General features: G+C 41.2%; 1 protein-coding gene across 1 annotated transcript in view; it reads right to left on the bottom strand.

Moving 5' to 3' along the window:
• Window positions 1-23,666, bottom strand: part of RFTN1 (raftlin, lipid raft linker 1) — a 187,109-nt gene that overhangs the window by 59,710 nt on the left and 103,733 nt on the right. The window contains exon 5 of the mRNA XM_019726003.2: window positions 5-344. Coding sequence (XP_019581562.2) covers window positions 5-344 — 340 coding nt within the window. The remainder of the gene's footprint in view (window positions 1-4; window positions 345-23,666) is intronic.

Raw genomic sequence — 23,666 nt, 5'->3', positions numbered from 1 at the left:
TTACTTCCCGAGAGTGGTTTCTCATGCGTTTCTGATGGGTCACCATCCGGTCCATCCACAGTCTTGCTCACCCCGAGGGGTGAAAATTCTGCACCATTCCCTTCTTCCAAGGACAAGCTGTGTTGCTCGGCAGTGGGTGGCTCCCCTGTTGGGCCCTGGCTTGGCTCTGGGCTTCCGTCTACTCCTTTTGGAGTGCCGGGGTTTTCATGGTCCCCATCCCTGCCAGGCTCCTTTCTCACATCTCTGGTATCCACCAGGGGACTGCTGCCTGCTGAGTTCACGGGGCAGTGGTACTGAGGTATGACACCGACAAACTTCAGGCCTCTACTCGCAGCCTCCTGGACCTGTGAGGCAAACAAAATGAAGGGAACCAAGTGAATGGGGTGTTCTGCCAAAGGGAGGGTGCATGCAACAGCCACATCGCCTCACTGGAGGCCTTTGAGGAGATTTCAGTTTGAACGCGAGAGCCATCACGCTGGCAGAGGCTCCATGAACTCTAAGCAGTGCCCACACCCCACCCCTGGCCCGACTGTGGACAGATAGCGTGGGGCTTGCGTTTTCGAACTATGGAAAAAGAAAGCATTTGGCTATGAAGGGCGGGGGTTACCTTTCTTTGAAACACTGCATTACTCCTTATTAGCTTTTTTTCTTTTTTTTTTTTTTTTTCTCTCCTAAGAGGCTAGAAAAAGGTTCTAAAAGGATGAACTGGAACAAAGAGAGTTTGAAAGAGGAAGTTCATTTTGGTAAGAGTTTATTTTTTCATCATTTTTTTTTCTCTGATGAGTCACCTGCTTCCTGCCCATCAGGCTACTGCATAATCTCGTATGTCTATATCACCATACACTCATTACCAGATGACATTTTATGACCCAAAGAGCTTCCTCTTTCAAACAATTGTTTTGGCAAAGAAGGGCAGAGGTGGGGGAAATCACCACCGTGCAGAAGCTGATGTGCACGGTCCCCGCAAGAGGGGACATCTGACGGCACCTGTTCCGTGGGGCTCTCAGTCTCAGCTGAAGCCAGAGGAGCCCAAAGACCACACCTGGCCCACAGGCACTGCTTGGGTAGACTCGTGACTCTGCAGGCCACAGTACACACCATCCAGTCTAGGTAATGGGTAACTTCCTTGTCACTTCCTGAGCCCGCAAGATGGGGGACAAATGGCTATATGGAATACTGTGGCATTTTAATTCTCCTCTCCCTAAAAAATCCCCCAGGGCAGCTATATGTAGGAGTCATAAGTGAAAGAAAAAAAATGGAAGGTAGAGGCCTAATATAATCAAGCAAGAGCCAGCCACAACTAGACAATGGGCGTTAGGGGACTTTCTGGGCAAGGATACTCAAATAAATCAGGAGGTAGAGACCTCAGAGTGATGTGAGTGTTAGTCACCCTCCCCTAAGTGGATGACCTCAGAAAATCTTGAGGCCTCTGCAGTGATCATCTCCTGACATTTGAGAATTAGTAACAAATATCAGCAAGGAGCTACTCTCTCTAAGGGAGAAGCAAGCGTTGGCTGTCTTCTTTGGATAAACCACCCTAACTCTAACTAGAAAGTCATTTTAGTTCAACATTGTACATTCTGGAAAACAGTCTAGAGCAGGTGCCAAGTGTGCAGTACAATCTTTCTACCAAGTCTAGCCTGTGCTCGATGCAACAATGACAACAGTAGTAATTACCACCTATTGCACACCATGTGCAATGCACTACACTAGGCCCTTTCCATAAATCGTTTCGTGTAATACTCCCATGACACTGCATAATATCATTATCTCCATTTCACATGAGGACACTGAGGCCCAGAGATATCAAATCATAAAACAAGCAGTGAAGAACCAGGGTTGAAAGCCAGGTCTGGCTTGGGCCCAAGTTCACTCTCTTAACCACAAAACCAAGTGGATACATCTCAAGGCATCAAGTACATAAATGTTCTTGGACATGTATATGTTGACACATATGCCCATAGTTGGCTCAATTCACTCTTCAAAAGTTAAAAAAAAATTTAAAGTCATCCTTTCCAGTCTAAAAACTTATTTTTCACTCATTGATTTATGATATCCACCGACTTTTAAAAATAATTTTGGAAAGCTTATAAAAAACATAGCTAACGAAAGTTTTAGGAGAAAAGAGTGGGGAGATAATTATACCAAAGAACCTTAGGTTAAGGGAAGCTATTGCATTTAAAGCATATGAGCTTCCTGGTAACATAGGCAAAAAAGATAAAGTCAATGGATTTTACAGTCCTCAAATGAAATAAGGGAACACACCCAGTCAATAAGAGAGAAGCATAATTTTCTACTAAGGAACAGAGAAATGTATTGTATGACTCTTGTAGAGATATGGAGCAAAATGCATCTTCTTCAGTTTTACAGAAAATGGAGAGACATTTTTCTTACATCATTTACATATTCTTAACCCTTGATAGACGGTGAAGACATTATGCTAAAGCACCAATCTTTGAAAGTCCTCCTATGGGGAGCTAAAGTCAAATAATCCAAGTAATTGACAGATAATAGATGGACAACTGCAACAGATGACAGCATGCTAAAGTGTGCTGAGAGCCTGGGAACTGGGTCACGTTAATACTAACTTCCTTAGTTCCCATGGCATGGAGTATGATGGCTTTTCTCTAGTCTTAACTGTTTGTGAAATAATGCTGCCAGCCTATGCTTCTTCAGAAGGATTCCGAAAGACTGGCTCTTCAGTTAGTTTTAAATACATTATGCAAATTCTGAATCCACAGCAGTACAAGTAAACTAAAACTAAACTTCCACAAATTTCTCCATTTGAGAAAATAATATTAACAATTTCCAGATACAGCTCCTACAGGAAGGACAATTAGCTCTTTCTCAACCGCAGATCTCTATTTCAACTTTGAAGCCCCTTAGGCTCCAGTCCGGCTTTCTCCCAAATAAACTGCAAGTAGGAGCCTCTCCATTTCTGCTGTGCCTGAGGAACAGGTGCACGAGCCCCTGCTACTTGTGTCTCACCACAGAGGAAATAGCTATGACTGCTGAAACATGTAAAAACTGGTCCCACTGAGGGCTCAACCATAGAACAGTCTCAACTTGAGTCATGGGGTTTGAAGGAAGAAAGGCCTGGCTTGGAACCCCAGATGTGTAACTCACTGGCTTAGGGAACCAGAGTATGTTACATAAATTCTCTGTGCCTCAGTTTTCTCATCTGTAAAATGGGGGATATCATGCTTTCCTTGCAGTTACTCTGAAGATTAGACATATATGGCAAGTATGCTGAAGGATGGGGCAAAGAGAAGATACTCATGGCCGTCATTATTGCTCTGCCCTCTCTCATTAATGGGTCCCAGGCTTCCATGGCCCTGCGGAGACTGCTAAGAATCATCCAGAGTGAGCAGGTGAGCACTCTGGACACGGGGCAGTATCCTAGCAAGCCCCTCCTCACCAGACTCAAAGAATCAGAGAGCCTTTGACATCAATCAGACATGTGCCCTCTTCCACAACAAACTGGGCCATCATATTCCTTTGCCCTGTTCTACTGCAAACTTATCCTCCATGCCAGGGGTTCTCAAAGTGTAGCCTCTTACTAGCAGCATCAGCATCCCCTGGAAACTTGTTAGACATGAAAAGTCTCAGCCCCTCCTGAATCAGAAACTCTGGGGGTAGGGCCCAGAGATGTGTGTTTTAGCAAGCCCTCCAGGTGATTCCAGTGCGCTCTGAAATTTGAGAATCACTGCTCTAGAATACATATTTCACAGGGTTGGGGTTTTGTGCACTTCTGTGTCCTCAGTGCTAGGATGATGTCTGATATATAGCAGGTGCTCAAGAAGTATCCGTTGAATAAACAAATGAATACATTAAATAATGAGTGCATATATGTGTCTCCTCTCCCAGAATGAGCTCCTTGAAGATAGGGATGGAAACTGATTAATTTTTCAGCTTCAGAATTCAACAAGCATGTGATTAAGTACCTACCCTGACCTAGACCAACACTGTGCTTAGGTGCTGGGGATACAAAACTGAAGTCCAATTCTCAAGAAGCTTCACTCAAAAACACTTTAGAAATAATTATATTAACATGGTACAATAATGCTTATACTATAATGTTATCTAAAAAATCAAGACTCTAAACTTTATGGACATGATTATGACAGCTGTATTTCTATTTGTGTCTAATTTTTCAAAATTTATCTAATGAGCATGCACACTACTTTTAAAGGTGAAAAAAGTATATATTTCAAAAATTTCTCATAGAAGGTGATAAATACAGTAATAGATACAAAAGTATAGCAATGACAAGGATGAATGTGATTATTTAAAAAGTTTCTCACAGAAGGTCAGCGCTGTAACACATGAAACAGTGTAATACAATAGGAAGAGGTGGCGAGTGCGGCAGAACTGGAGTGTGTGTGCCTTATCTTAACCATTCAAATTCATTTTCCCCCCCCAAAATATCATGTTAGACAAAACCTATCTGTGGACCAAATCTACAGGAGGCTTTGAAGGATGAATAGGAGTTCATCAGAATAGGTGAAAGAAAGGGAGAAGGGCAATGCAGGTAAAGAGAAGGAAGGATCCTCACGGGCAAAGGCTTGGTGGTGTGCAAACAGCTTGACGTATAGAAGAAGCTTCTAGAAATATTTCTGGAACATGACATGAGAAGCCAGGAATGCCCTGAAATGAAGTTGGGCTGAAAATCAAAAGAATCATATCATGGATGTCAATGGATACCATGCAAATTATATACCTCTGGTCTCTCACTTCACCCTGGAGGCCAGAAGATCCCCAACTTTCCCGCAATAGTAACTCTAAGAGCAGAGGAGAGTGGGGTCTGAGGGCAAGGCACATGATTTCTTTGCTCATCTTTTATCTTAAACATTAATGAAAAATTTGTATCCCACACCACAGTGTGCACAGAATCCAAACTTTTAAAAAGATGCCAAAGTTAAACCCCTCCCACCCAATCCCAAGCATTCCAGAGAATCCATGTCTCAGGAATTTTTGGCATTAAATCTTTGTCTGCATCTCTGCTTACTTCCTTTAGGTGGGTTCCTGGAAGCAGAATTAGTGGGCAAATGGATGTTAATTTTCAAAGGCTTGATACAGGCTGCCAAGTTGTTTACCAGAAAGGACAAATAGTCCTTTTTAACCAGAAGAACCGCATTCAGGTTTTATAAAGATCAATATTTGGCTAGACCCTGGGGGCCTTGATACTTTCTACATTAGTACAGGCACTTTCTTTTCTCTTTTTCATCCAGTCATTTGACTGTGTTTGTCAAACTGAATCCTGTTTGTTTCCCATTCACTCATTTGTTCATTCATAACCTTTACGGAGCAAGCCCCAGTTGCATGATAAGGGGGGCACAGGTGGTGTTCATCAGGGTTCATCCTCAGCTACCAGCTCTTGTCACTCTCCACTCCCCATGGTGACCTCCTAGACTCACCTGGGTTTAGTTACTAGGCATATGTTCATTATCCCCTAATTTGGACTCCGCAGCCCGCATTTTCCTCAGGGGTTCAGATCATAGCTGATGGGGTCCATCATAGATCTCGTTTCTCAAACTGGAGTCACAGGTATCTTCCTTAGCCCCCTTTCTCTAACCCTGTGTACCCACTCACCATATCCTGCCGGATTTATTCCCCCATGTTTCGTGCATTTTTCCACCCTACTTTCCATACTTCTATGATTGTTTTACTTCAGAAGCTCAACCTCTGTTGCGGGACACCACCGTTACTTCAGGCTTCATGAGCAGGGCGTCAAATCAATATGGAAGACCAAATCATGAATACTCAGTCACCTTGGTTATGGGATTCTCCACAGACTGTCACATGCATGACCAAAATTTCTCTCACCACTGTGCTCAGTTAAAACAACAACTGTTAGCACCGTATAACTCTTCTACTAAGAATTTCAACACACATGACCTAGGCCTCAAAATAACACCTTACAGAAGAGGAAACTGGTTCTGAGACAGTTACCTGACTGGCCAAACGTCTCAGGGCTAATCACAGGCAAAGCCCGGACAGGACTCTGAGAATCTTAATTTCAACCTGATGCTCCTTCAGCGATACCACTCTTTCCACTTTTAGTTAATCCAACCTGTGCCAAGATGCCCAGTTGGATACTAGTTTAAACTGAAATACACCCTCACCCACCTTCTTGTTTCTGCTGCATTTAGGAACCATCTCACCATCAGCACTTAAAGGAGTAATAATTGCTGGTTTGGGCATAAGAAATTAAATAAGACCATTTTTCATGGATCCAAAACTTCATTTAACTTCTCTATAAAGAGTAAGAACAAATCTGATGGTAACTGTATTTTCCCAACCTAAAGGCAGGGATCTGAAAGGATGTGAAAAAGGTTTTTTTTCTTTTTTAAAAAATTTATGTCTATAAAAAGTCTCAATGCATTGTAAAAAATATATCCTCCTTGGATATATTATTTAAAGAATTACTTTTATTAAAAAAAACAAAACACAAACAAGATGATATTGGGATACGTAATCCCAGAAAATCTAGGACATATTGTCTGTTACTCTACTTTCAAAATGAGTAACATGCTGCTAATGATAAGTGCAAACATATACTTTGTCTCGTACATCTGTTCATGTTTTAGAGTATGTATGTCAGTCAGAGTGAAAGCAGTTAGGGAGAAATGGGACATGGGCTGGATTTGATAAAACTGAAAGCTATGTGTAACATACGAAAAGGAGCTGAAAAGCCTCCTGCCAACAGGGCAGTGGGAATTGAAGTGGGCACAGGCCATATAAGAAGATATAGGTGAAGGGTCAGGCACAGTCTAAGACCATTTTGTCTGAATCAAATGAAGAAGGTGTCATGGTTAACTTTTTGTGCAACTTGGCTAACCTATAGTGACTAATTGTTTGGTTAACACTAGATGTCTAGATGTTGCTGTAAAGATATCTTTTAGATGTGGTGACATCCACAACCCACTGACTTTGAGTAAAGTCGATTACCCTCCATAATGTGGGTGGGCCTCATCCAGTCAGTTGAAGGCCTTAAGAGCAAAGACAGGTTTTCTGAAGAAGAAGGAATTCTGCTTCCAGACAACATAGAAAATCTGCCTGAGTTTTCAACCTTCAGACACAACAGTGCAGCATCACTCTTACCTGAATCTCTAGCCTGCAGGATGGCCCTGCAGATTTTGGAGTTGCCAGCTCCCATAACCACGAGCCAATTCCTTAAGATAAATCAATCTCAATCTCAATATCTCCTTCAATAGATAGACAGACAGATGCAGTCTTCCCTCAGTATTCATGAGGGATTTATTCTAGGGCCCTTGTAGATACCAAAATCCGGGTGTGCTCAAGTCCTTTATATAAAGTGATGCAGCATTTGCACATAAATTATCCATCATCTCCTATATACTTTAAATCATCTCCAGATTACTTATAATATCTAATACAATGTAAATGATATGTAAATAGTTGTTATACTGTATTGTTTAGGGAATAATGACCAAAAAAAAAAAAAAGAAAGAAAAGAAAGAAAAGACTACATGTTTGGTACAAATGCAACCTCAAAGGCCTAATGACATAGTACATGCCAGCAACAACATAACATTCTTTTCCAAATATTTTCAATCTGTGGTTGGTTGAATCTGCAGATGAGGAACCTGTGGGTATAGATGGCCGGCTACAATCCTATTAGTTCTGTTTCTCTGGAGAGCTCTGACTAGACAGGAGGAGAGCAGGTAAAGGGAGTGAGGGGACTAAGATAGCACAGGGCAGGCTGATGGAGGTCTTGAAATCTAAACCTGACACGGTGTGAAATGAAAAGATGGCTAGGCGCTCTCAGGAGGCAGTGAGAGACCATGTGCCCCAAACAGAAACAAAACCAGCAGGACTTAATCTGGTATTGATTCAAGGTCCCAAGGGAGAGGATGAAGCACAGCAAGAAGCCTGACAACCGTCGCTGTTGCCCAGGTACAAGAAACTTCCCCACCATGTTTTTAGGTGAGGGACGTTATAAGAAATCTTAAACTGATAGATGTAATTTCTATAAGCTATAGGCAGTTTCTAACCGTATGATGAACTGAATGGACTGCCTGTAACTAATGGCTAATTAATGCTGGAAATCAGAAACGTACTGACTTCGTAAAACTACAGCACTCTGCTATCTATTATGGTAGCCACTAACCAAGTGTGGTTACTTAAATTTAAATTCATTCAAATAAATTAAAACTGCAATTCTCAGTCACATCAGCCAATTTCACGTGTTCAAGAGCCACGGTGCCTATTGACTACAGTACTGGACAGTGCAGATATAGGACATTTCATCTCCACAGAAAGTCCTATGGGACAATGCTGCTATAGAGCGTAATAAAATATAAAATACTGAGTAATAGAAACAGAGCTTTCAACGATGATTTCAGAGGCATATAATACAGGGTAAAGACCAAGACTCACATGCACAGACATCCCACTGACCACTCTGACCCTTCCTCATAACTCTTGGGCCACCATTCTGTGACAGCTGATATCTTAAAATATTTGGGGATCCATGGCATATACAGGGAACCTACACACAGAAGCATGTACTGTATGTCAAGAACAGGCACAAAAATGCTGTTCTGGGTTGCACGGTTACACACGTGTCTTTACGGTGAATATTTTATCATACACACACAACCCTTCTCATGTTTTGTCACCTAAACTCTTGTACAGCTTTCCGAAAAGGGAAGGTTCAAAAATAACACGAGATTTAGCTCAAGTCTGAAGCTGTCTTCAGTTCTGACATGTTAACATTTAGCTTCAGGAATTGAAAGCTTTACCACGCACTGCTGGGTGTTTAGCTCTATTATGGAGCCACTAGGAAAGAGCGTGTAGACCATCTGGTGTCGTGGTTTTCTCTCTTAGTGACTGAGAAGTCTTAGAATGAGCACTGGACAAGGAGTCTGAGACCTAAAGCTTTGTCTACCTCTGCCACTCACTAGCTTTGTTACTGGTCAAGTTGGTTTATCTGAGTCTGTTTCATCATCTATAAAGTGGGGATAATAATATCCATTCATTCTTTCCATAACTATTTACTCAATATTTATAGGTTCTGGGGAAACACTAGTGAGCCAAAAAGGCTTTTCTCCTCCCCACTTGGATTTAATACATGTTGGTTTTACTTAAGGGGGTAACTGAGAGAATCTGAAGAGTTATTGTGGTTCATCCTTTGCAATCTGTTGATGTTCAGTCTGAGGGACCACTGCTTGCCCTGAAGTCCCAGGCAGGACTGAGATTTGGGGGAAGAGGTACTTTTTTATTTGCCTCTGCTATTAGAGGAGATAATGGATTTCAGGAAATCCTGAAAGAATTCAGAAAACTCTAAACTTAAGACAAAAGGAAGAGGAGGGGCCCCGTGTTCTGGTGGGAGCAGAGAACGAATCCATCCTGTGGTAGCCTGTTCATGGTAGGAATTTCTAGCAAAAGTTTTATTTGCGCTCATTAGCTGTGTTAATTGACTCAGTTCTTTCACTTAGATTATACCTAAATTATAATTTAAGTTAATTGACTCAGTTCTTTCACCCAGATTACACCTAAATTATTAGATAATTTCCCAACTCATTAAAAATGTAGCGTATTGGAGTTAGAAGTAAGTAGGAATGTTAAACTTCCACTGCCCAAAGATCTTGAACTAGCTCTTAGTGACCCCTGAAAGCTAACCTACCAGAAGACCCCAATCTGCATCAAAAGTCTAAATCAAAGATGCAAAGAAGGTGAACAAGAAGAGGCCTATCTGTGAGGAACCACCTAATGGTACATGAAAGAGCAGCTAAGTGGCCAGCAATGTAGGGCCTGAGCTACCTTAGGAAGAGCTGGAACTCGCATCTCTAGCACTGTCAGGAAACTTTCTCTAAGTTTTGTCCCTACTTTTCTTTATTTGTTAGCATCATTTTTCTTATCTAAAAACAATTTTCTCCATGTGGCAGAAAATATGGCCATTGCCAACTTCTGAGTATTTTTGCTTACAGCTTAGCTACTAGCGGTAGAAGGCCTAAACTTCCTGGTTATATACAGCAAAAGATCCCAGAGAAGGGCTCGGATTGGTCCAATTTAGGTCAGGTGTCCAGTTCTGAGGCAATCAGCTCTGGCCAGGGGCAGGGTGGCTCCCCTGGAAATCATACAGTTGCACTGTGGGAACAAAGCAGCTCTCCTAAGAACAGGAATGTCAGGACAAAACAAATATTTAAGTATCTATCATGCAGATACATTATGTGATGTGAAATAAAATCTGAAATTTGTTCAGGACCTACAGGTACTAAAGAAGAGAATATAAACCAAATATTATATGAGGCAAATGATATTTAAGCCAAACAAAAATAAGCAAATACATCTGTATCTATCACAACAATGTTAATATATTTTGTTCAAAGTAATTCCTGCATCAGTGCTCTAGGTTATTTTGTCTGCAGAGACATAGCATTCTATTACTTCACACGGGGTATCTGTGCATCTCTCCATCAGGTCTGCTCAAAAAGACTTCCCGTCCCCCAACTTTATTGAAATATAATTGAAGACAGTTTTTAAAAGAATATTTCTGGAATTGATGTCCAACCCCCAACCATTCAACTACAACAAAGCAGTTTGCCATAATAGATCAGGAGGGGCACAGTGGAAAGAGTCAACGTGCTGGATCAAACAGTGTCAGCTTTGGCATGTTTTCACTGGCCCTACAAATCCCTAATCTCTCTCAGTGTATGCCCATCAGCAGAAGTTATCGTGTATGTGGTTGCCTGTACTCAGGATCCTGGAGCAAAAGCAAAGACCTTGGCCCAAGAGAGCTGCAATTATCCAGGTAGGAGCACTGAGGGAAAAGAACTGAGAGGAGAACCTGCCATCACCTGCTAAATCTGCAAGACTCCCTAGATTTACACGAGTCCCAGTCTACACCCACAAAGGAACTGGATAAATCAAATCTCAAAACATCATGTTAGCAAAGCACTTAAAGAGATTTTCGTCATAGTCTCATGGGAAAGTCAAAGAATGTGCATGGGCCTCACAGTATGTTCTTTTGTGGCTGCCTAAATCCATGGATGGTAAAATAACCTTAGGTGGAATCTATGCTTATGGAAATGGTGTGGGGGAAGGATTCCCATAAGACTAGCAAAGGCTAAGAGGTAAGAAAGTGTCATAAGTTATGCAGAAAACAGCAAATTTCAGTCTTCCTGCACCAAAAATTCACACTCACAATAGCTTACATTTACTGGAAGCCAAACACTGTTTTAAGGGCTTTACATAGATTAACTCATTTGATCCTTATAATAAAAATAAAAAGTAAGTATTCTTTTTTGTCCCCATGTTACAAATTAGAAAATTAAGGCACAGAGAGGTTGCACAAACTGCTTAAGATTACACAGCTACTAGTGAACGCAAGTAAAATTCAAACCTAGCAGTCTGGTTCCAGAGCCCATATTCCTACCTATTACATTACACAGTACTGTATTTGCTACAGTATATCCTATGCTTTAAAAAGCCAAACCAGGGATAGACCTTGAAGAGTGTTGAATCTTTAGAGTCTGAACTTTTTCTTCTGTAGGCAATGAGATGCCATTATTTCTGAGCAGCAGTGGCATAATCAGGTCTATCCCAAGGAAAATTACTGTCTACAGGATGTGGTATGGATCGAGGTGGGGGCAGGTGATAGAAGTGAGCAGATGGGAGGCAAAGAGAGTGGTTGGGGGCCAGGGAGTCACTGCAGAGCATGTGGGAGAGGTCATACCACCCTAGCCTTCCCAAGGAAAAGGATGTGAGAGGTAGGTGGGAGAACAAAAGAGGGACAGCAGTCTGCTGACTAAAAGGTGGTACACCACGGGACTCTGATCTGATAAACTATTGGTAACCTATCGTCCAAACAAGGACACTTTTGAGAGCAAAAGGTGACACTACTAATTACGTTGTGACAGCAGGCATGAGATACAACTGATCCAGCAAATGGAGACGTAGGATCACCTAGTGAAACATGACCAGCAGTGAAGACCTAGAAAGCTGCTTTAAAAAATAAGCAGATGGCTGTTCTTTTTCATCCTTCCCCGTCTAGTATGTGATCCGCTTCTTCCATCACTCTCCTGCTATTACATCTTTGGTTTCTCTGCCTGGCTCCTCTCACAAATAGCAAAGCTATCCAATCCACTTAAGGTTACAGCAAGGGAGGCTCAAGGTCTTCCATCAATGGACACTCTACTGACCAGCAATCCTTCCATTCACCCTTAGCAGATATTTTGTGCTTCCTCTTGGGGTGCCCCACCCCACGTCTTCACACCCCTCTGCTTTCACAAGCCTTTGTTTTATCATTCAAAGTGCATTTCCATCCGGGGACCTTAGCACTTGCAGCAACTTGTTTGGGATGCTGTTCTACGAAATCTCCCCATGACTGGTTTCTCCTTGTTATCAGGGTCTCCTCTTCCCATTTATGGATAGCCCTGAAATCCCAGTCTAAAAATGCTCACCTGGTCATGCTTCAGCATATCTCTTTGTTTAATTTTCATCATATAACTTATTTCCACATTTTTTTTTTACAAACTTATTATCTGTCTTTCCCAGTTGAATGAAAGCTCTGTGAGGGCAGGAACATTGTCTATTTTGTTCCCTGCTCTGTCCCCACCATCTGAAGTAGTTCCTGGTACCTAGTAAGTACTCAATAAATGTTTAATAAAGGAATGAATAGATAGGAGATTAAATTTGCAGAATCTGAGGTTACTTCTAAGTGGAAACATCTATGTGTCTATAATTTTGGTAAAAGTCCATCTGGGGCTAATAATGTTTTGCAAATACATGGAGAGTTTGAAAATCTGCACATCATTTGTATCATATTAACAGAAAAGAAAACTGAGTCCAGAGAAATTAAGGGGTTGCAGGTCCAGGGTTACATCTCAAGAAAGCAACACTATTAAAATTATTTGCAGCCCCTGGGTTTCCAGTCCATCTCGAAACAAACCAGGTCAATCTTCCCTTCAGGAGAAAGGAAACATGCAGCTACAAACAATTTGTTAACATCAGTAATTCTTATCAAGGTTAAAAAAGACCTCATAACTAGGCATTCCACTGGGCCTTCTTTCATAAAGGTACTACTTAAGACAAGACAATGCATTTCCTAAAAAAGAAAATAAAAAGAAGAAGAAGAAAACAATAATCTAGGTAGAATCCACAATCTTGGAGTTGCTGAGGTTGACAACCCCAATTTTATACTTTGGTAATACTAGTGACCCTGGAATTAAAGGCTTAGGGTAAAGAACCCAAGGGTTTATTAAGACCCCTGGGAATATTCTGGAAAATCAATTTTAGAGTCTTCATGGAACTCAAATCTCAGTACCAGTTAAATGACTGAAGCAAAAGAACATAAGTTTGAAGAACTTTAACCAGGAACAGATGTTTCCTTTCACACCACGCTGCTTTAACATCCAGTATTCGTGACATTTTTCCCACTATTCCCTGATTTACATAGGCTTCCAAAACATTAATGAAAGGCACTTTCACAAAATGTTGAGATGGTGCTGGTGGGCCAATGCTATTCGAGTTTTAACCCTTGGTTAAAAAAAATTCTTTTCTATTCCCATGACTCCAGACCAACAAAAATATAACACGGTCCTAATGGTATTTGAAACCTCTATGGTAAACAGAGCAGTTCAACTAAGTACTTGGGGATGGTTTTCATTACAATGTGCAAAGAAATGAATGTTTTATTGTTCTTTTGTAAATACCCTGGAGAACCCTGGGATGGTTTTTCTGGAAGATGGAAATGATTTGAGAGAGTTTCAGATATCATGAAGATATGTGATCTCTTTGAGTAACAAATAGGGTGTTTTTTTTGGTGGTGGTGCTGTGGGGGTGTCTTTGCATTTACAACTGTTGAGAATTACACTTAAAGATTATTTTCAATGCCCAATAACTCTTCTATTCAATACTGAACTTATTGTTTCCACTTCTTGCCTTCATTTTTACTTTCTATGTATTCCATGTTAATCCTGCACGTCTCCAAGTCCTCTCCTAATAGAATGAACTGTGAATGAATAGAGCATGTCTGAATTCACATGTAAGGCAGACTGTATTTTCCAAAGGTCATCACAATAATATTTCTCATCCCACACGGTCTACTAGACCCTTCTCCTCCCCCATCAAGAGGTGGAGTCTATGTTCCTCTACTTGAACCAGTATGGGCTTCGACCCATGAGTCAAGTATAAAGGATGCTATGTGACTTTTGAGGTCTGGACATAAAAATGCCATGAACTTCCACTTTGTTCTCTTGGGATGCTTGCTGTTCTTAACCATTATGTTTTCAGGAAGCCCAAGCAGTCTGTGGAGAGGCTTGCAGCCATCCATGTGAGTGCACCATCTTGAAAGCAGAACCCCCAGCCACTGACAAGCCACCCTAGTTGATACCATGTGGAACAGAGATCATCTGTCTCTGCCAAGTCCTGCCCAAGTGGCAGATTTTTGAGCAAAACAAGTGATTATTGTGGTTATGAACCACTGTGTTTTGGGGTGGTTTGTTTTACAGCAACAGACACACTCTTCAAATACAGTAATCCTTACTAATTCTTACCAATGGGAAGACACAAGACCGCAATAATTCCTTCAAGTAAAATACCCAATCCTTTATAAAGGCTGCAGTTAGCAGCACACTCAAATATGGAGAAACGTAAATAAGGATAACACAAATACTTCTAAGGGGTGAGCCTGTCGCAGACATGCTTTAATAAGGAGGTAAAAGCAATTTGTAATTAGCCTCTAGTTTGTGATGATGCATCCTAACTGCTGGAACAAGTGGGTACCCTGCGGCAAGCCCCACCCCCACAGAGCGCCTTCCATTATTAATCTGCTGAGCAAACCTGCAGGCAAACGAAGGCTCAGTCCTTGTTTGTCACAAGTTAGAAGTGTGCAGCACAGGATATAACGGTGATGCTTTACTATTCAAGAGCGACACAGAAAGATGCCACAATTCCCTGGCACCATCAGAGTCACAATGAGTCACATAGATCCCTGTGCTTGAGGCTTAGGAAAAAAATCCAGCTGTGTTATTCTTAAACTGCCATAAGGAGAATCTTCCATTGCCCTCTGGGGAGTTTCTCAGAAGTTAGAGTAGCAACTGCATCTCTCATTCAAAATGGGAAGTCATTGAAATAAAGTTTCTACACCACCTGAATAATGAAGAGTTCCATGAAAAACTAACTTTATTTCTACAAGGAGCATATTTACACATTTTCTTTTAAAATTTTTCCATCTCTTCAGGTATTTTTCTTCTGACTTCTACTCTTTGTATCCTCCATATCACCTTTTCTCTGAAGGAGGTTCCTTTATAAAAGCTTCTTGGACTGCCTTTTGCTCTGTAACGGCCTATCACCCACCAATAACATCCTTAGAACCCCCACAAAAACATCCTGACTTAAAGAAAATGTGGTATATGCATTCAATGGATATTATTCAACTATTAAGAAAAAGGAAACCCTGACATTTGCAACAACATGGATGGACCTGGAAGCATTATGCTAAGTGAAATAAATCAGACAGAGAAAAACAAATACTGCATGATATAACTTACATATGGAATCTAAAAAAGTCAAATTTAGAGAAACAGAGAATAGAACAGTGTTTACCAGGGGTCAAGGGGAAGGGGAAATGAAGAGATGTTGGCCAAAGGGTACAAACTTCCAGTTAGAAGAGCAATACCTTCTGGGGATGTAATGTATAGTATAGTAACTATAGTTAACAATACTGTATGGCTTGTATAACTGAAATTTGCTAAGAGAGTAGATGTTAATATTCTTACCACACACACAAAAATGGGTAACTATGGATGTGTTAACAAACCTTATTGTGGCAATCATTTCACAATACGTAGGTCTATCAAATCATCACGCTGCACCCACTAAACTTATACAATGTTGTCAGTTATATTCCAATAAGTCTTGGGAGGGGGAGATCACTACCACCACCACCAATTAAACATCCCTGTTACCCCCACCAATAATACCCCGCTACCGCAAACAAAAACATCTTACTATCCATCTCCCCCAGCTACCTTTCAATACCTACAAATGCTGCTAAAGAACTAACAGAAGGAAGATGTAGATTGGGAAATAGTTAGATGGGAAACCTTGGTTTAATCTATTTTCTCTTATTGCTTAGGCTAGATTTATAATAATTAGTTACTGGAATACTTGGGCCATTTATCCAAACATACATATCTTGGGTTACTTCTACAGATTATAGCACCACCCACATAATGGTAATCTATCTTATTCTTCAGTCTTTTAAACATTTAAGAAGTCAGAAGTGATCCAACAAATGAATCATTTTAAGTTTAGATTTTCCTCACAGCAGATATTTTCCACTGGAGTATCAGAAGGCAGCGTTTACTTTTAACCTTAAAAAAAGAAACTTGTTAAAAAAACAATAGTCCTTACATTAAACTCCAATTACAATTATTAGTTAAAGGGGAAGAAAAAAATAGTTATCAATCAACAAACGTCGACTTACTGGGTAAAAAGCACAGGGAATACGAAGATGTGCCCAGCAAAATGCATAAAATGAAGGCATATGGCACTAAAATTCAACATGCCACCATCATAAACCTAAATTAATAAAATAAGCCTCTTGATAATAGGGGAGAAAGAATTGAAAAGCCAGGGTTGACCCTAGAAGAACAGAATATTAGAGATTATCCGTGTGCAAAGCCTCCTTTTACAGGGAAGAAAACCAAGAATTTGAGAAAGTGATGTGCCCCGCCTAAATGACTGCCCAAGTTATTATTTAAGTAACACTTTTCCTTTACTGGAATCAGGAGAAAATTCTGGAATTGGGCTTTTAAAGTTCCAGATTTCTCCTTGAGGAGGCAAGTCAGTTTCGGTAATTGAGTACTTCGTGTCCAAGTGTCTCCCCTACCTCCCCTGCCCCCGAGCCATCTGCAACATTGCTGACTGATCTAATGTGATCCAGCTCTGTGAGTGAGAATTCTCCCAAAGGCAGAAACGGGGAAAACCTTACATGGGTTGTAATCCTGTCTCACTGGCTCTCAAAACCCTCAGAAAAAACTGCACATAATCTCAAGCAGTAAAAGTGAAACCTTCCAGTTTTAGGGGAAGATACAGCAGGCAGCCTAACTGCTTGCCAGAATAAACTCCATTTCTCCATTTCTCGGATGAGACACCCCATCCTCCACATGCCTCTAGGTTAGTCCAAATTCCCACACTCATTATCTGTGCTGGATCCCAGACAAATCCAGCAGACGAGAGGTCTCACCGAGCGGGATATTCAGCACTTCTGAACAACGCAGATGGGAAGTTCAACCTGTGCTGCAAACCCATCAGCTACCACATGTGTTCACTGACAGCGCATAATTAGCACTCAAAGCATGTTACGTCTCATAAAATACATACACATCCGCGATATATGTATGTACATATGCACACACACATATATACATACATACACATATGCATACATGCCAAATTAGAAACTTGCCTGGTGATAACAGCAAATTCCATATTTGTAAACATGTCTGCTAGGAAGCATGAACTAGAAACGGGTGACATATAACCCTCACAAGTCACTTCCAGGGATGGTTTACTCAACAAGTTTCAACCACCCCAAACACTGAAAAAAGCTACTGCGAGTTACAGGAAAAAGAAAACGCATGAGTGTCCATCGATCTTCATTGCATCATCTCTGAAATCATCTGTTCCCATATTCTGATACCTTTTGAGGCTTGGAAATCCACGGGCTGCCACTCTTTTCATTCCATAAATAGTCATTGAGCATCTACTCTATGACCTACACTATTCTCGGCCCAGGAAAAAAGAGACAACAAACAATAAACATAATCATTAGGTGAAAATAGGAAAGTGTCTTAGGAGGTGAAGGGAATGACTAGGGTGAAGCGGCAGGGGATAAGGTGCTCTTTCTAAAATGAGTGGGCAAGGTGGGTGGGCACATGGAGAAGGTGAACTTGAACAAAGCTTTGAAGGAAGTGAAGCAGTTAGCCAAGCGGATATCTGGGGGAAGGAGGTCCACAAAAGTTATCCCCCTCCCAAGAGGTAGGCTACATTAAATAACCACGACATGGTGATGCGATCCACAGTACGCTGGATGGGGAAATCCAGTCCATATCCACGCTGTATCTCTTGGATATAACATGGGTATATCCTGGGGTTTACACCCCTCCCCCCTAAATGTTATTTCTCAGAACAGAAAAGGGAATTATTTTATACATTTACAGACTTACACAGTCTCTCACCATACAAGGACCCTGTCACTGTTTTGAACGACAAAATGGTTACTGGGGAAAAACACATTAATCAAAGCTAGTTCGGGATGTTTACTAAAGTCATCCGATGGACTCGATTTTTAAGAAGGAAAAAACGTTTCACAAAAATTTAAAACAGTAAACCATGAAACAAAATTTTGGGTGTGGCAGTAAGCAATCTTCTTAAAGATTGCTTTTAAAAAGCAAGGCAGGACGTCTATAGACAAATGAAAATAAACCAACTACTGGGACATGGAAGAATCTCACAGAGTGTTGAGCAAAAGATGCCCTTTATAAAGATTCCAGTTACATAAAGTTCAACACCAGGTGAAGCTAACCTTTGGTGTTAGAAATTAGAAAGAGGCGACCTTTGGGGAGCAGGAGAAGTGATGATAGAGACCACCGGGAATGCTTTGGACTGTTCTGTTTCTTGCCCTGGGTGCTGGTTACCCAGGTGCATTCATTTTGTGCTAACTCACTGAGCTGTACACGTATGATTTATGCACTCTCTTGTTATTTATGTTATCTTCAATAAAATGAGATTTTTCTTTTCTTTTTAAGAGCCATGTAGAGTAATTGGTTGCATTATGGAGATTTCTCAGCCAGATATGAGCTGGATAAGAAAAAACAACTGTCCTAATGTTAAATGAATGAGCACTTACGATGTAGGGTAGAGTTTCTAGTGATAGCATCATTCATGAACTCTAAAAGCACTGAACGCCAAGCAATTTGGAGGAAAATAAATATGTTGAGCTTGAAACCTGGGTTACATGTCCCAAAAAGTCATTTCTGGTGATGATAAAAATACTGAAATACTAATAATACTGATAAAAATACTAAAAATACTGAAAGCAAAGATGCAGGAAAAATGTTGGAATAAAATTGTTTTGTGAAATGTAAACATAGGGAACAAAAGCACTACTTCTAAATTTATATATATTTTTAGATGAAATATATATATATGAAATATGCATGTACAACTCAATGAATAATAATTAGTATCATAAACAGAAATTTAATTATTTCAAATGTATTCCTCAAAGGTTATATGGTAAAGTTAGCCCCAAACTGTTGTTTAGAATTTTTCGTGGGGAAAATTTGCTTCAGTTAGCTAATATAAATTATATACTACCCCTTGTTCCTTGTTGCCGACAAGACTCACAATCACAAATATTTTGTATCAACTTAGAAAACATGGAAAACTGAAAACTGTTTAAATAAATGACTCATATAAAACTTTGTTGTCCAAGACAATAACTACTAGCCACATGTGGCTGCTGAGCTCTTATAATATGGCCAGTGAGACGATGGAGCTGAATTTTTAATTTTATTGAATTTTAATTAATTTCAATGTATATGTAAAAACTGACGCGCTATAAAATATATTTCTGTTAAATACAACTTCATTTTATAGGACATTTCACTTTATTGAAAATTTAGTGTCTGTCTGAATTAAGATGTGATACAAGCGTAAATTATATACCCGATTTTGAAGATTTAGTTTCTTTAAAAAAAAAAAAGAATGTAAAATATCTTATTACATGTTGAAAACATAATAGTTTGGATATACTGGGTTAATTAAAATATACTACCAAAATTAATTTCACCTCTGTTTTTTACTGTTTCAACATGTTTAAAATAGAAAATTTTAAATTACACAGGTTGCTTAAATTATATTTCTATTGGACAGAAATAAAATGTCACTTCTGATTAAAGACTATAGGGGAGAAACAAAAGAATGGGAAATGCAAGCTGGAAAAACCAATATATTTGAAGATCTGATTAATAACCATGGCAGAAGAAGTTAGGGGGAGGGGAGTAGAAAGAAGCCAGTCCTTCTTTTAAGAGACCATGGTCAGATAAGCTGGAACTGACCCAGACAGCAGAGCAAATGCTATCTGCGATTCCACAGCTGTCAACAAATCCAATGACCTCGCTTTTGCTGACTATGTGTTAGAAGATTGCTATGTCTGTTATTAAAGAAGCAAGAAGAACGACAGAGGCACCGAGCAAGTCTTGCTGGGGTGAAAAAAGAGACCAAGGAGTTTTAAATTTCCCCGCTTCAAGTCTCCCCTCCATTAGAGGTTTGCGCGAGGATTAGCAAGCACAGTTACACCAAGTGTCTGGACAGAGACACTTGTTTTAGTGGAACCAAGAATATACAATAAAGTATTTGATTCATGCAAGTCTATGGCATGTGCAGCTGGAGACAGCCAGTATCATGAATCCATTGTAAAGCAAGAAGACTGACCCTGCCCACCCACCCATGACCTGTCATTGTTCATGGTCAGTAACTGGTCAGTGGGTTTCTCCTTGACTTAGTGCATTTTCCAAAGTATGCTCCATGCCATAAATAGGTATTTGGGGAAGAGGAGAAACAAGGGGAAAGTTCTTAAATTACATTTGGGAAATGCCAACTAAGTTCAACTAAGTATACAGGTTTCTTACTGCAGACCTTTCACAGGCTTGACTCTTCTCAGGAGCATCACGAAGGCTTCTGGTGTGCATGTTTCCCAAACACACTGGACTATAGAACCTCCTTTTCCAAGGAGCATTGCAGGGAGGGCACATATCAAGAGGAGCTGGCTTAGAAAGAAGAAACTCTTGATCTTCATTCCTTTTGGCTTTACTCTCAGCCAAAAAGGAATATACATTACTGTCTGCTGTAAACATGGCTCAGAAGCAGTGGGGGCCAGAACTTGGTGGTTCTCCAAGCTTATCCTTTGCCAGACTCCTCCTGGGGCCTATTTCAATAGCTGTGGGAGCAAGGTACCGTGTTTCCCCAAAAATCAGACCAGGTCTTACACTGTATTTCCCCGAAAATAAGACCAGGTCTTATAGTAATTTTTGCTCCAAAAGAAGCATTAGAGCGTATTTTCAGGGGATGTCTTATTTTTTCATGTACAACAATCTACATTTATTCAAATACAGTCGTGTCATCTTCTTCTGAAACATCGTCATAAAATACTAAATGTGTCCGTCTGGCTGATGATCTTAACTGGGGCTTATTTTTGGGTTAGGTCTTATTTTCAGGGAAACACGGTACATCTCAGGTGCCCCATGGCCACAGCTGTGTCCTGGAGAAGCAAACATTTGTCCCTCACCTGCAGGAGCTCCCAGGCTGGCCTATAGCCAACCCAAACATCTGGCCTCAGGCAAAGTGATGAGTCTTGGTACCACCTACCTCCTACCAACAAGAGAAGGATGAGGAGATATTAGTCTTCCCAAGGTGCCAAGAGCCACCCAGGAGGGTGAAAGGTATCCTGAGAAGACTGAGTTATGCCCAGGCCTCATTTCTCCCCAGAACAAAACATTCAGAGGCACATGTCTGCCCCTCCAGCCAGTTTCCTTTGTCTTTCTCCTCCAGTCTTTTGCCTGCTCCATCAGCCTCTAGAATAGTTTCTGATTCCTTGGATTTAGGGGCAGTTTCTCTGTAGAGACCACAAAGGAATACAGGCCTCACAGCCACAGGCCACTCTCCATTCTGTGCACATCTAAATGCCATTTTTAGGGATCCCAAGTTAATTTTTTTCTGATTTTACAAGCCCTTTTATTATTATTATTTCATGTGATATATGCTCCGAATGCCAAAAATTACATAAAACTGCAGTGTTTTATGTGGGCACGTTCTAATCCCCTAGTCAGACATTAAAATTCAGTCGCTTGATAAAAAAATTAAATAAAAGAACAATGAAGACAATTCAGCAAGTCCAGGGGTTAAAAGAACATCTTAAATTTAAAAGTGGAAAATAAATAAATAAAAAGAATAACAACTCTGAGCCATCGTAGGAATAATATGGGAACACACATGAGTTCTATGGTGTAAAGGGTAGTGGTTTTTCATCATAACCGAAAGACACTTCGGTCATGCAAAAATATGTACTGAGAGGGGAAAGGCCACCAAAAGAACTTCCACAGAAGTCACTAATGACCTCATGGCCACATTACCAATGGCTATTTCTGACTTTTAGTCTTAGGGTCACTGACAGCGTCGACAACCTCGCCCTTATTGAAACACTCCCTTCCCTCAGCCTCCATCGCCAGCACTCTCCGAGTTCCCCTTGGCCCTCTCTAGACTCTTACATTCTGCCTCTTTTCGCCCTCAGCACAGCAGTAAATGCTGGAATTCCCAGAGCTCAGGTTGAGGCCCTCTTGCTTTGCACCCTCCATTCCTTCCTCAGCGATTTCGTCCATGACCATGGTTTCAATGACCATTTACCAGCCAGTATCTCTAACCCAGAGCTCTGCCCTGAGCTCCTGGGCCACAGAAACGATGGCTTGTTCTTCCTCATCTCAGTAGAGGCTCCCTACTCATCCAGCTGCACCATCAAAACCAGCCTGGCTCCCTCCCTCCCTACATGCTCTGATCCAATCCGTAAACAACCCTGGTCCCATAGTTCTTAAATCTATCCACCTCCCCACATCTCCACCATGAAGTCACCACCTAAGCTAAGCCACAACCTGTGTCTACAAAGAGCTATCCCAACAGCGTCCTCACTGTACCTACCCGTACCCTGCCCCCAACCATCCAGTCTCCATCCTGTAGCCATTCTGATCTTTCCAAATTATAAATTGGGTATCATTCTCCAGCTCCTCCTCAAAGCCCTGCAATGGCTTTCCACTGCATTTGACATAAAGATCCAAATCCCACGCCTGGCCTGCAGGTCCTGCACTGTGAGCCCTGACTACCTCTCCAGCCTCACTCCACAGCTCTCAACCTTCCATCTTCTGCAGTCAAGTCACCACGGCCTCCTTCCTGTTCTTCCAACCAAACATGCTCCCTCCCACCCCATGGCCTTTGTCTACACTATTCCAGTCCCCATTTCCTCCACTTTCCCTCACCTGTTTACCCCTCAGATCTCAGTGCAAATACCCTTCTTCATGGACCACTCCCTCCTCTCACTGACAGCCTGGGTCAGAGCCCCTCACCTGTTCTACTCCAGCACACCTGTTTGTGATTATACCTCCATCACATGACTACCTGCTTTGTGTCTGTGTCCTCAGCTAGACTGTAAGCCTCACGTGACCAGGGATATTCCCTGTGCTGGCTCACTAAGGACCTGCAGACATTACTGCATAGGAGTTCCCCAAGTTATCTTTAAAAAAAACACTAATGAACCCCAGCCCACTGGTACTGGCTCTTGGATTCAGGCAGGGGAAGAAAATGCAGCACAAGAATTTGTCTCATGTTTAGGGAGTGATCAAGACAAGCATATGACTCCCTCCCTCTCCTCAGGCTCAAATTAACAGCAACTAAGCTTCCTGGACAGAACAGTAAGATCTCAGGCCAACAAAAACAGCAGGAGGACAGAAGATCAAGAGAGGCTGGGGCGGGAGAAGAACTTTGTAAGAAAAGAGGCCTCCAGTCAGCCGCTCTCACAGTTTTTCCTCCCACTATGCACGTTTAAGCTTATAAGCATCCCACCTCCTCCCCACGCTGCA

The sequence above is a fragment of the Rhinolophus sinicus genome, linkage group LG10, assembly GCF_036562045.2.
Source record: "Rhinolophus sinicus isolate RSC01 linkage group LG10, ASM3656204v1, whole genome shotgun sequence".
NCBI classification, from domain to species: Eukaryota; Metazoa; Chordata; class Mammalia; order Chiroptera; family Rhinolophidae; genus Rhinolophus; species Rhinolophus sinicus.
This window is presented reverse-complemented; position numbering and strand designations above follow the sequence as displayed.